General features: G+C 39.0%; 1 protein-coding gene across 2 annotated transcripts in view; it reads left to right on the forward strand.

Annotated features, from left to right (window-relative positions):
- Spta1 (spectrin, alpha, erythrocytic 1) overlaps window positions 1–14,889 on the forward strand; it is a 71,650-nt gene that overhangs the window by 44,184 nt on the left and 12,577 nt on the right. For both annotated transcript variants that reach the window (XR_015635136.1, NM_001011908.4), the window contains 2 exon segments: window positions 150–282; window positions 13,508–13,606. Coding sequence is in view for 1 of the 2 variants with exons in the window: in NM_001011908.4 (NP_001011908.3) it covers window positions 150–282; window positions 13,508–13,606 (232 nt within the window). In the remaining variant the exon portion in view is untranslated.

A 14,889-nucleotide genomic window follows, 5' to 3' on the forward strand; every position in this document is an offset into this window, starting at 1 on the left:
ATCAGCAATACTGGAACAATAGGCAAATAAATTGTTGTCTTGCCTCATTAAACTGTGGCTGTCCTGAGAACCAGTGTTTGCCAGGGTGGAATTATACCACGATTTACTTGTTCATTTCTACTCCTATTTGTCTAACTGCCTCATTACAGAGGGGTGAATTTGGAGGAGTCTCTTCAGTATCTGCAATTCATGGAGAATGCAGAGGAAGAAGAAGCATGGCTGGGTGAAAAGGATGCACTGGTTAGCCGAGGAGATTCTGGAGACACACTGGCTGCTACTCAGGTAAGGGCAAGGCAGTACAGGTTGGGTCATCTGTGTCATTGTGACCATTTTGATACCATCTTCAGAATGTGGTTGTATGCATTCATAAAATTAGATCCAGTTTCCTGGATTAGAGAAATATGGATGCGTCTGTTAATTTTAAGTATGAGAATCATAGATTCATAAATGGAAACAGAATGCAAAGCTTAACCCATCAGCTATCTGAATCAAAGACATCATGGTGAAAGGCTTTTCCTCATACATCTGAATCCTTTTAGGGTATATATTTTCTAAAGGTTCTCTCATAATATTTCATTAGTTTAAAAAAATACTCATTATTCTAGATTTGGTTATACTTTCCAAACTATATGATTTTAGGAAAAGAAGACTTTATCACGCCTATTAACAAATTAGTTATACATTTAAGGACATCCTTATAAATTATTGTATTGTTTTTTAAATAAAGAAATTAACAAATTCTGCATGTGATCTGTACTTAATATACATTTTGGCAACTGCAGAGAAAACCTTCATAGAGCAGTGATATTCTGATGATTTAGAGTGTGTTTCACGGACTTATATACAGAGATTTTGCTAAGAGCTCTATATGGAGGTGAATAACTTCTATATGAAGAGATAGAGGAGAACCCATATTTTCAGGAAACCATTTAGGTCCACAGACCCAAAGGAACTAAGAAATAAGGTGAGCTCAAGGAAGGATGAGTGAATTTTTTCTTTTATAATATGTTCTTGTACAAGCTCTAGAATTTTAATGTTTGGCATCAAATATTCTCTAAGATATCTCCTTTAAAAATTGATCTTTATTAATTAACTATAAATTAGTTGTTTTTGTTTGGGGATTTTGTGAGACAGACATTAACTATGCAAAAGTGGCTGGCCCCAAACACATGTCAGTCTTTCTAACTCAGTCTCCCATGTGCTTAGAGCCAAGCCATGCACTAGCAAAGCCTTCTATTTCCACTTTTTAAAAATGTAACCAAAGACTCACATGCCTTTAGAAGTAATAATTCAGAGATCCTATGCATCATCACTGAATATTTTCTGAATATAACACAAATAAAAACAGCTGCAATGTAATATCACAATATTTACATCTTCAAGATGGTCACTCCAAGAGTTCCACTTTCCCCTTTCTCTTTTATAACTGTTAGTTCTTTCAACCTCAAATTGCTATTCTTTTTTGTTTTGTTTCTGAGTCTAGATTTTAATGGCTGATTCATTTCTCCAACCCTCAAACTGGTTTTCATAACTCTTTTAATCTGCTCTCTCCTTAGATACATATATAATAGATGATTGGTAGATATATAGGTGTCAGAAGATAGATAGATAGATAGATAGATAGATAGATAGATAGATAGATAATAAAGAAACACACACCTCTCCCATATTAAGATTTAAAAATAAGGTCTATCCTTAACTAGGAATGCACTCTATACCAGCTGTATTCTCAACCATTATATTTTCATTTTGAGACTGGCTCTCATGGAGTTGCCCAAGTTGGCCTTAAATTTACTCTGGTAGCCAAGGTAGGCCTTCAACATGTAATCATCCTTCCAGATGGCTGGGATTACAGTTTCATGACACTAGGCCTGAACCTTTTTTAAAATTTCAATTAGTTTTTCATTTCAAGAATGCTTTGGCATTATGTTTCACACCTGTAATCCCAGCACTTGAGAGGCTGAGGCAGGATAATTTTTATGAGTTCAACCCTGTCTTAGGCTGGGCAGGCTGGTGTTTTGAAATGTCAGCAACAAAAAAGAATGGATTTGGAACAATAGGTAGAAGAGTCTCTGTTTTAAAACAACAGAAAAAGAATGAATATGTAAACATAGGAGATGCGTGTAACTTTGAAGACATTTGGTTTTTCCATCCAGCCTACTTTAGTCACTCATTCAGACTGTTTTATGCAAGAAAGTTCATTCTTTTTTATTCCTGAGTAATTTTAAGGTAGGAGAGTACCATGGCTTAACTACTCACCTTGGTTGTTTGGACTTTATGACTATTTTCAAAAAGAACTATCGTAAATAAAGTACTTTTTATGCATAAGTAAGTGAATATTTTTCTGGGACAAATACTAAGGACTTGGATTGCTGGACTATGTCAATGTTAGCACCTGTTTAGTTTTGCAGTAACTGTAAATTAAGCTTAGCTGTTTCTAGCAGGTTGATGGTTTAACACTCTTAGCACCAGTGCACAAGGAATGCAGTTTCTTCACATGCTCCCTGGAACTATGTGCTGACATTATTTTTACTTTATTCCAGTCAGTGGACAATGATAGCATGCTGTGGTTTTTAATGCGCATTTCCTTAATGAAAATTTTTGCTTGACATCTACATTAATTTTCACAGTGAAATGAAAGTTCATATCTTGTATCCATTTCTATAGGGGGATTTCTTTGTTTTGGAAATAGCATTTAACATAAAGGATGACATCAATAAAAGTATGTGCACATGATATTATTGGTGATGTTAAATACAATGTATGCCGAAACGCTTATGTTCCTAATTTTATGGAAGCTATAATGGACCATTGGCATCCCCTAGCACTAGCAGACTACTTCCCCCTCCTAGTTCCTGGTAACTACCATCTTATTCTGATTCCATGAACTTTCACCTAAAATTAAGTCATGAAAAACATCCTTAGATAACTGGATTATCTTACTTGACACAATGCCTCAAAGTTTATCTTCTGTCATGATTTCTCTTTCATAATTTTACAAGGCTGAAATGTGTCATCTTGTATGTATGTAAAGGGGTGAGGAGGTGTTACACTCTGCTTCTCTATTTATCTGCCTGCACAGAAATGTGGTCATGTGCAGTAATTGCATTCCTGGGTCACATAGAAGTAGTATTTAAAATAGCTAGGGTAATCTCAGTAACCTTGTTCATAGCAGATTGCTTTGCTATGTTTAGTATCCATGAACAGCATAGCTTGGCTCCATTTACTCCAAAGACTTGGTGACATGAATTGCCTTTGGCCTTTGTCAATTTCTGCCCAGCTAGGAACAAGGCAGCAAATACCCCATTGAGCTTTATATTCCATTTCCTCCTGATCAGTCACCATGAATAAATACTTCAGTGAGCTGTGCACATCTTCTTTGATGACATTTTATTCAGAAATCAATCAATGTAATTGACTATATAAACAAACTCAAAGAAAAAAAATACACATGATCATCTCATTAGATTCCGAGAAAGCATTTTACAAAATTCAACACCCCTTCATGGTAAAGGTCTTGGAAAGATCAGGAATTCAAGGCCCATACCTAAACATAGTAAAAGCAATATACAACAAACCAGTAGCCAACATCAAACTAAATGGAGAGAAACTTGAAGCAATACCACTAAAATCAAGGACTACACAAGGATTCCCACTCTCTCCTTATTTACGACATATAGTAGTTGAAGTCCTAGCCAGAGAAATAAGACAAGTAAAGGAAGTGAGAGGGATACAAATTGGAAAGAAAGAAGTCAAAATATCACTATTTGCAGATGATGTGATAATATACTTAGGTGACCCCAAAAGTCCCACCAGAGAACTACTAAGCCTGATAAACACCTTCAGCAAAGTGGCTGGGTATAAAATTAACTCAAACAAATCAATAGCCTTCCTCTACTCAAAGGATAAGCAGGCTGAGAAAGAAATTAGGGAAATGACACCCTTCACAATAGTCCCAAATAATATTAAACACCTCAGTGTGACTCTAACCAAGCAAGTGAAAGATCTGTATGACAAGAACATCAAGTCTCTGAAGAAAGAAATTGAAGAAGATCTGAGGATGGAAAGAACTCCCATGCTCATGGATTGGCAGGATTAATATAGTAAAACTGACCATTTTGCCAAAAGCAATCTAAAATTCAATGCAATACCCATCAAAATTCCAACTCAAATCTTCAGTGTTAGAAAGAGCAATTTGCAAATTCATTTGGAATAGCAAAAAAATCCAGGATAGCAGAAACTATCCTCAACAATAAAATAACTTCTGGGGGAAGTATTACAGTACAATAGTGATAAAAATTGTATGGTATTTGTACAGAAACAGGCAGGTAGATCAGTGGAAATGAATTTAAAACCAAGAAATGAACCCACACACCGATGGTCACTTGATCTTTGACAAAAGAGCTAAAACCATCCAATAGAAAGAAAATAGCATTTTCAATAAATGGTGCTGGTTCAAGTGGAGGTCAGCATGTAGAAGAATGCAAATTGATCCATTCTTATCTCCCTGTACAAAGCTTAAGTCCAAGTGGATCAAAGACCTCCACATCAAACCAGATACACTCAAACTAATAGAAGGAAAAGTGGGGAAGAGTCTTGAACATGTGGGCGCTGGGAAAAATTTCCTGAACAAAACACCAATGGCTTATGCTCTAAGATCAAGAATAAACAAATGGGACCTCAGAAAACTTCAAGGCTTCTTTCTAGGCAAAGGACACTGTCATTAGGACAAAATTGCAACCAACAGATTGGGAAAAGATCTTTACCATTCCTACATCTGATAGAGGACTACTATCCAAAATATACAAAGAACTCCAGAAGTTAGACACCAGAGAGCCAAATAACCTTATTAAAAATGGAGTACAGAGCTAAATAAAAAAAATTCTCAGTTGAGGAATACCAAATGACTGAGAAGCACCTAAAAAATGCTAAACATCCTTAGTCATAAGGGAAATGCAAATCAAAACAACCCTGAGATTTCACCTCACACCAGTGAGAATGGCTAAGATCAAAAACTCAGGTGACGACTGAAGCTCCCGGAAGGGGCGGCACAGGTCTTCCTGGTTGCTGCCGCTGCAGAGAGCCCCTGGGCAGCACCCCACGAGCGAACCTGAGCCTCGGGACCACAGGTAAGACCAAATTTTCTGCTGCAAGAAAGCTGCCTGGTGAGCTTGGGACACACGGAAGCAGAATTTCTCTAGGACCGGGCATGTTCTGTGTTTACCGGAAGTCCCACACCCGCGGATCCCGGCCCGCAGCAGCTCTCTGCTCCCAGACCCAGTGAGAGAGAGACCCAACCGCCTGGTCAGGTGGGCACTCCTGAGGCTGCAGAGCGGAAGAGACCACCAACACTACTCACCCCTGCCCACATCCCTGGCCCAAGAGGAAACTGTATAAGGCCTCTGGGCTCCCGTGGGGGAGGGCCCAGGAGCGGCAGGACACCAGCCTGAGACACCACCGGAACCTGAAAGAAACAGACCGGATAAACAGTTCTCTGCACCCAAATCCCGTGGGACGGAGAGCTAAACCTTCAGAGAGGCAGACAAGCCTGGGAAACCAGAAGAGACTGCTCTCTGTGCACACATCTCGGACACCAGAGGAAAACACCAAAGGCCATCTGGAACCCTGGTGCACTGAAGCTCCCGGAAGGGGCGGCACAGGTCTTCCTGGTTGCTGCCGCTGCAGAGAGCCCCTGGGCAGCACCCCACGAGAGAACCTGAGCCTCGGGACCACAGGTAAGACCAAATTTTCTGCTGCAAGAAAGCTGCCTGGTGAACTCAAGACACAGGCCCACAGGAACAGCTGAAGACCTGTAGAGAGGAAAAACTACACGCCCAAAAGCAGAACACACTGTCCCCATAACTGACTGAAAGAGAGGAAAACAGGTCTACAGCACTCCTGACACACAGGCTTATAGGACAGTCTAGCCACTGTCAGAAATAGCAGAACAAAGTAACACTAGAGATAATCTGATGGCGAGAGGCAAGCGCAGGAACCCAAGCAACAGAAACCAAGACTGCATGCCATCATCGGAGCCCAATTCTCCCACCAAAACAAACATGGAATATCCAAACACACCAGAAAAGCAAGATCTAGTTTCAAAATCATATTTGATCATGATGCTGGAGGACTTCAAAAAAGACTTGAACACACTTAGGGAAACACAGGAAAACATTAATAAACAAGTAGAAGCCTACAGAGAGGAATCGCAAAAATCCCTGAAAGAATTCCAGGAAAACACAATCAAACAGTTGAAGGAATTAAAAATGGAAATAGAAGCAATCAAGAAAGAACACATGGAAACAACCCTGGATATAGAAAACCAAAAGAAGAGACAAGGAGCTGTAGATACAAGCTTCACCAACAGAATACAAGAGATGGAAGAGAGAATCTCAGGAGCAGAAGATTCCATAGAAATCATTGACTCAACTGTCAAAGATAATGTAAAGCAGAAAAAGCTACTGGTCCAAAACATACAGGAAATCCAGGACTCAATGAGAAGATCAAACCTAAGGATAATAGGTATAGAAGAGAGTGAAGACTCCCAGCTCAAAGGACCAGTAAATATCTTCAACAAAATCATAGAAGAAAACTTCCCTAACCTAAAAAAAGAGATACCCATAGACATACAAGAAGCCTACAGAACTCCAAATAGATTGGACCAGAAAAGAAACACCTCCCGTCACATAATTGTCAAAACACCAAACGCACAAAATAAAGAAAGAATATTAAAAGCAGTAAGGGAAAAAGGTCAAGTAACATATAAAGGGAGACCTATCAGAATCACACCAGACTTCTCGCCAGAAACTATGAAGGCCAGAAGATCCTGGACTGATGTCATACAGACCCTAAGAGAACACAAATGCCAGCCCAGGTTACTGTATCCAGCAAAACTCTCAATTAACATTGATGGAGAAACCAAGATATTGCATGACAAAACCAAATTTACACAATATCTTTCTATAAATCCAGCACTACAAAGGATAATAAATGGTAAAGCCCAACATAAGGAGGCAAGCTATACCCTAGAAGAAGCAAGAAACTAATCGTCTTGGCAACAAAACAAAGAGAATGAAAGCACACAAACATAACCTCACATCCAAATATGAATATAAAGGGAAACAATAATCACTATTCCTTAATATCTCTCAATATCAATGGCCTCAACTCCCCAATAAAAAGACATAGATTAACAAACCGGATATGCAACGAGGACCCTGCATTCTGCTGCCTACAGGAAACACACCTCAGAGACAAAGACAGACACTACCTCAGAGTGAGAGGCTGGAAAACAACTTTCCAAGCAAATGGTCAGAAGAAGCAAGCTGGAGTAGCCATTCTAATATCAAATAAAATCAATTTCCAACTAAAAGTCATCAAAAAAGATAAGGAAGGACACTTCATATTCATCAAAGGAAAAATCCACCAAGATGAACTCTCAATCCTAAATATCTATGCCCCAAATAGAAGGGCACCTACATACGTAAAAGAAACCTTACTAAAGCTCAAAACACACATTGCACCTCACACAATAATAGTGGGAGATTTCAACACCCCACTCTCATCAATGGACAGATCATGGAAACAGAAATTAAACAGTGATGTCGACAGACTAAGAGAAGTCATGAGCCAAATGGACTTAACGGATATTTATACAACATTCTATCCTAAAGCAAAAGGATATACCTTCTTCTCAGCTCCTCATGGTACTTTCTCCAAAATTGACCATATAATTGGTCAAAAAACGGGCCTCAACAGGTACAGAAAGATAGAAATAATCCCATGCGTGCTATCGGACCACCACGGCCTAAAACTGGTCTTCAATAACAATAAGGGAAGAATGCCCACATATACGTGGAAATTGAACAATGCTCTACTCAATGATAACCTGGTCAAGGAAGAAATAAAGAAAGAAATTAAAAACTTTTTAGAATTTAATGAAAATGAAGATACAACATACTCAAACTTATGGGACACAATGAAAGCTGTGCTAAGAGGAAAACTCATAGCGCTGAGTGCCTGCAGAAAGAAACAGGAAAGAGCATATGTCAGCAGCTTGACAGCACACCTAAAAGCTCTAGAACAAAAAGAAGCAAATACACCCAGGAGGAGTAGAAGGCAGGAAATAATCAAACTCAGAGCTGAAATCAACCAAGTAGAAACAAAAAGGACCATAGAAAGAATCAACAGAACCAAAAGTTGGTTCTTTCAGAAAATCAACAAGATAGATAAACCCTTAGCCAGACTAACGAGAGGACACAGAGAGTGTGTCCAAATTAACAAAATCAGAAATGAAAAGGGAGACATAACTACAGATTCAGAGGAAATTCAAAAAATCATCAGATCTTACTATAAAAACCTATATTCAACAAAATTTGAAAATCTTCAGGAAATGGACAATTTCCTAGACAGATACCAGGTATCGAAGTTAAATCAGGAACAGATAAACCAGTTAAACAACCCCATAACTCCTAAGGAAATAGAAGCAGTCATTAAAGGTCTCCCAACCAAAAAGAGCCCAGGTCCAGACGGGTTTAGTGAAGAATTCTATCAAACCTTCATAGAAGACCTCATACCAATATTATCCAAACTATTCCACAAAATTGAAACAGATGGAGCACTACCGAATTCCTTCTACGAAGCCACAATTACTCTTATACCTAAACCACACAAAGACACAACAAAGAAAGAGAACTTCAGACCAATTTCCCTTATGAATATTGACGCAAAAATACTCAATAAAATTCTGGCAAACCGAATCCAAGAGCACATCAAAACAATCATCCACCATGATCAAGTAGGCTTCATCCCAGGCATGCAGGGATGGTTTAATATACGGAAAACCATCAACGTGATCCATTATATAAACAAACTGAAAGAACAGAACCACATGATCATTTCATTAGATGCTGAGAAAGCATTTGACAAAATTCAACACCCCTTCATGATAAAAGTCCTGGAAAGAATAGGAATTCAAGGCCCATACCTAAACATAGTAAAAGCCATATACAGCAAACCAGTTGCTAACATTAAACTAAATGGAGAGAAACTTGAAGCAATCCCACTAAAATCAGGGACTAGACAAGGCTGCCCACTCTCTCCCTACTTATTCAATATAGTTCTTGAAGTTCTAGCCAGAGCAATCAGACAACAAAAGGAGATCAAAGGAATACAGATCGGAAAAGAAGAGGTCAAAATATCACTATTTGCAGATGACATGATAGTATATTTAAGTGATCCCAAAAGTTCCACCAGAGAACTACTAAAGCTGATAAACAACTTCAGCAAAGTGGCTGGGTATAAAATTAACTCAAATAAATCAGTTGCCTTCCTCTATACAAAAGAGAAACAAGCCGAGAAAGAAATTAGGGAAACGATACCCTTCATAATAGACCCAAATAATATAAAGTACCTCGGTGTGACTTTAACCAAGCAAGTAAAAGATCTGTACAATAAGAACTTCAAGACACTGAGGAAAGAAATTGAAGAAGACCTCCTAAGATGGAAAGATCTCCCATGCTCATGGATTGGCAGGATTAATATAGTAAAAATGGCCATTTTACCAAAAGCAATCTACAGATTCAATGCAATCCCCATCAAAATACCAATCCAATTCTTCAAAGAGTTAGACAGAACAATTTGCAAATTCATCTGGAATAACAAAAAACCCAGGATAGCTAAAGCTATCCTCAACAATAAAAGGACTTCAGGGGGAATCACTATCCCTGAACTCAAGCAGTATTACAGAGCAATAGTGATAAAAACTGCATGGTATTGGTACAGAGACAGACAGATAGACCAATGGAATAGAATTGAAGACCCAGAAATGAACCCACACACCTATAGTCACTTGATTTTTGACAAAGGAGCCAAAACCATCCAATGGAAAAAAGATAGCATTTTCAGCAAATGGTGCTGGTTCAACTGGAGGGCAACATGTAGAAGAATGCAGATCGATCCATCCTTATCACCCTGTACAAAGCTTAAGTCCAAGTGGATCAAGGACCTCCACATCAAACCAGACACACTCAAACTAATAGAAGAAAAACTAGGGAAGCATCTGGAACACATGGGCACTGGAAAAAATTTCCTGAACAAAACACCAATGGCTTATGCTCTAAGATCAAGAATCGACAAATGGGATCTCATAAAACTGCAAAGCTTCTGTAAGGCAAAGGACACTGTGGTTAGGACAAATCGGCAACCAACAGATTGGGAAAAGATCTTTACCAATCCTACAACAGATAGAGGCCTTATATCCAAAATATACAAAGAACTCAAGAAGTTAGACCGCAGGGAAACAAATAACCCTATTAAAAAATGGGGTTCAGAGCTAAACAAAGAATTCACAGCTGAGGAATGCCGAATGGCTGAGAAACTCCTAAAGAAATGTTCAACATCTTTAGTCATAAGGGAAATGCAAATCAAAACAACCCTGAGATTTCACCTCACACCAGTGCGATTGGCTAAGATCAAAAACTCAGGTGACAGCAGATGCTGGCGAGGATGCGGAGAAAGAGGAACACTCCTCCATTGTTAGTGGGATTGGAAACTGGTACAACCACCCTGGAAGTCAGTCTGAAGGTTCCTCAGAAATTTGGACATAGTACTATCTGAGGACACAGCTATACCTCTCCTGGGCATATACCCAAAAGATGCTCCAGCATACAGCAAAGACACGTGCTCCACTATGTTCATCGCAGCCTTATAATAGCCAGAAGCTGGAAAGAACCCAGATGCCCTTCAACAGAGGAATGGATACAGAAAATGTGGTACATCTACACAATGGAATATTACTCAGCTATCAAAAACAATTTCATGAAATTCATAGGCAAATGGAGGGAACTTGAAAATATCATCCTGAGTGAGTTAATGGAATCCAAGAAAACATACACTCATAAGTGAATATTAGCCCAAAAGCTCGAATTATCCAGGATACAATCCACAGACCTCATGAAGAAGGAAGACTGAAGTGAGATGCTTCAGTCCTTCTTAAAAGGGAAAACAAAAATATTCACAGGAGATATGAAGACAAAGTTTGGGGCAGAGACTGAAGGAATGGCCAAAGTCAGCCCCACCCAGGGATCCAGCCCATATACATACAACCACCAAACCCAGATAATATTGCTGATGCCAAGTACATGTTGACAGGAGCCTGATATAGTAGTCTCCTGAGAGGCTCTGCCTGAACATGACAAATACAGAGGTGAATGCTGGCAGCCAACCATTGAGGTGAGAATGGGATCCCCATTGGAGGGTAGAGAAAGGATTGAAGGAGCTGAAGGGGCTTCAAACCCATAAGATCAACAATACCAACCAAGCAGAGCTCCCAGGGACTAAACCACCACCCAAAGAGTACACATGGACAGACCCATAGCTCCAGCTGCATATGTAGCAGAGGATGGCCTTGTTCAGTTCCAAGGGAGGAGAAGCCCTTGGTCCTGTCAAGGCTGGACCCCCACAGTGTAGGGGAATGTCAGGGCAGGAAGGCAGGAAGGGGTGAGTGGTTGGGAGGGGAACATTCTCAGAGGAGAAGGGGGAGGGGATGGGGTAGGAGTTTTATGGATGGGAAACCAAGAAAGGGTGATAACATTTAAAATATCAATAAAAAAATCCTTTTTGATAAAACATTACCTGTGTAGTTTTAATATGTTGGATTTATTATGTTGAGGTTGTACTCTGTTTTTTTATTTGTCAAGAAATTTTAAGAGGTCTTTTGTGCATCAATAGGAAGAGAAACCCTTGGTCCTGTGAAGGCTCCATGCCCCAGTGTAGGGGAATGCCAGGGCAGCGAGGCGGGAGGGAGTGGGTGAGTGGGTGGTTGAGGGAGCACCCTCATGTTGGGGGGAGGAAGATAGGATGAGGGGATTCTGGAGGGGAAATGGGAAATGGGATAGCATTTGAAATGTAAATAAAGAAATATCCAAAAAAAAGAAAAGAGAAAAAGAATTTTTGTAGTGAAAAACTGCTGAATTTTGACAAGTGCTTTTTCTGCATTGAGATCTGATGTGGTTTGTCTTTTCTTTTGTTCCTGTGACTTATCACATTTGCTAATTTGTGTGTGCTGATCCATGTTGGCATCTGATGAGTGAAATCTACATAACCTCCTGTAAATACTCCTGTAAATAGCCCAGAAGATTAAGTTTGCAGGCATTCTGAAAAAGAATCCGACCCTTATTTATCAGTAACTTTAGCCTGTAACTCCCCTTTTATTTTTATGGTGGCTTCATCTAACTCTGATTGCTGTAACGCTTTCCTCTTACAAGATATTGGAAAATGCCCTCTTACCTTAAATTTTTAAACAGTTTGGTAAATGTTAGTATTATTTATTTAAATGTTTGGTTGAATTAGTCGATGAAGCCATCTGGTCTAGGATCTGTTGTTATAAAACTCTGATTTTCATCTACTGATCATAGTTTGTGTTTCCTAATGACTTACTCCTGGTAGGATTACATTTCCATGAATCCATCTATCCATTCAATGCTGTGCATTTTATTACCATCTAATTGTTGGCAGGCATTTTCTCTTTGGGTAGCATCAGGGAATTTTTTTTCCCAGCTATATTTTAGTTTCTAAACATCTCAGTTGGAAAGAGAAGGTAAAAGCATTAAAGACACATTATTTAAAACAGTATACATAGTATACACACACAATTCAAAGTTAACTAAAGCATTCAGTCTTAAATCATGAATTATCTTTCAAATTTCCATTACAATTTTTCCCCCCAAAAATGATATAAAAGTCACCATGTATTCTGTAATATTAGGAAAGGAGTGGGCATCTATTCTGATCTCATCTCCTATGATGAAATATATTTTCAAATGCAGATGTAGAAAAGGCATAGACATTTTGTTGGTTGATTTAGCTTGAGAAACTATGTATATAGGAAAGATTTATATGTGATAAGAGGTAAAGTATCATAGCAGTGGTAATAGACATGATACAGGCTAGTATAAATATTTTTTAGGAAATCTCAAATGAAGATAGAAGCAATATTCGGGTTCTATCCTCACTTCTTTTTCCAACTTGTACATTCTAAAACTAGACAGTTAAAGAAGACAATCTGAAATAAAGGTTTGCATAAGATTTAATAACGCTCTGTCTTGTCCTTAACACCTGCCTTTAGGAACAGCTCTTAGTTTAGGATGACCTTAATACTTAATATTGTCTCAAAGACAGAATGTTTAGAGGAATTGCATGAATCTGTATTGAGACATCTTTACATTTCACTCCCAGTAATTTCATTCCAGAATAAAGAGAAAACAGTTCTTAGGGTCACATGAGATGCAGAGAAACAGTATCCTCATTCCTGTCACTCTTCCCAATGAGATTAGCCTGTTTGACAAGAAAGCATTTTTAAGAGGAACTTGGTAGAGGTTTTGCAGGGGATGTGTACAGTCACTATTTGGGCTGAACCCACCCTTTTGAATAACACACTGTGAACTTGCATGTGGATGGAAGCTAATTATTCTTGAACATTCTGGTCTTTGGTGATTTGATCATGCAGAGTTTGCTAAAGAAGCACGAAGCTTTGGAGAATGACTTTGCTGTACACAAGAACCGGGTACAAGATGTTTGTGCACAAGGAGAAGACATTCTCAGTAAGGTGAGTTCAGGGGGTTTGTGTTCTTTGCTGAAAGTGATTGGCCCAAGTATAGAAATAAGAACAGTGATGAAATTATCCATAGGAAGTCATGAAATAGAATTATATAGGGATTCTTTTGATACATAAGCCACTGTTTAGCTCTTGAATGGCTTAGAAATTACTGCGTGAACCAGGTTAGCCTCAATTCCACAGAGCCTTGCTGACCTTCACCCCTGCTTCTGTCCCACCCACCCCCACCTCTACTCTACCCCCTCATCCTACTCTGGCTCCCAAGTGATGAGATTGAAATCATATTCCAGGATGCTCAGCCGACAACACAGAATTTTATTAACCTCTTCCAAGCAGAATTTAGTTGTTTGTCCCAGCAACCCATTACCTCCTCATCTGATGTTTTCTGGAAATTATTTTTTCAGTCCTTGTATACTCCACTTTCATCTTTTCATAAAAATACATTGTTGGCCTTTTGCCAACCTCTATTAATGTTGAAATTGGTTTTAACTATTATATTACTTATGGTAGCCATTGCTATGATAAACACCATGACCAAAAACATGATGGTTGATGAGGAAAGAGTTTATTTAATTATATGCTTCTAGTTAATAATGTTTTGCTGAAGGAATTCCAGGCAGTAACTCAAGCAGGGCAGGAATCTGGAAGAAGAAACTGAAATAGAAGCCATTGCAGAATACTGCTTACTTGCTTGCTCCTCATGGCTGGATTAGCCTGTTACAGAACCAGGACTGCTTGCCCAATGGTGACACTACCCACAGTGACCTGGGCCCTGCCATACCAATCGTCAATCAGTAAAATGCCCCCCGTAGGCTTATCCATAGATCAATCTGGTGGTGGCATTTTCTCAATGCAATTTTCTTTGTTCTTTATGACTCTAGCTTATGCCAAGTTGGCATAAAATTAGCCAGTGCACCCCTGAGTACTCCAAGAGCTTTAAATTAATTTTCTCCTACACCTTGGGATCGGGGGCAGGGGCAGAGAAGACCCTCTTTATAATTTGTGGATCTTTCTTTTGCTTGAATTATCTCTACAAATTCTGATTGATCCCTAAACAGAGATGAGTCTATGCCTTCTAGAAGCTTCATAATTAAAATCACACTTGAGTAAACAAACATGTCACAATTGTCCAAACCCTAGAGTGAAAATAACACTCTTTAACATACATGAGGAAGGCAAGAGTTACAATAGACCTATGGGATATTATTTCGGTGTCTTAGATAAGAAAATCTCAAGCTTTTTAATGGTGCTGGGGAATCATGTGTCTAGCTCCT

Source organism: Rattus norvegicus, chromosome 13 (assembly GCF_021556685.1).
Source record: "Rattus norvegicus strain SHRSP/BbbUtx chromosome 13, alternate assembly SHRSP_T2T, whole genome shotgun sequence".
NCBI lineage: Eukaryota > Metazoa > Chordata > Mammalia > Rodentia > Muridae > Rattus > Rattus norvegicus.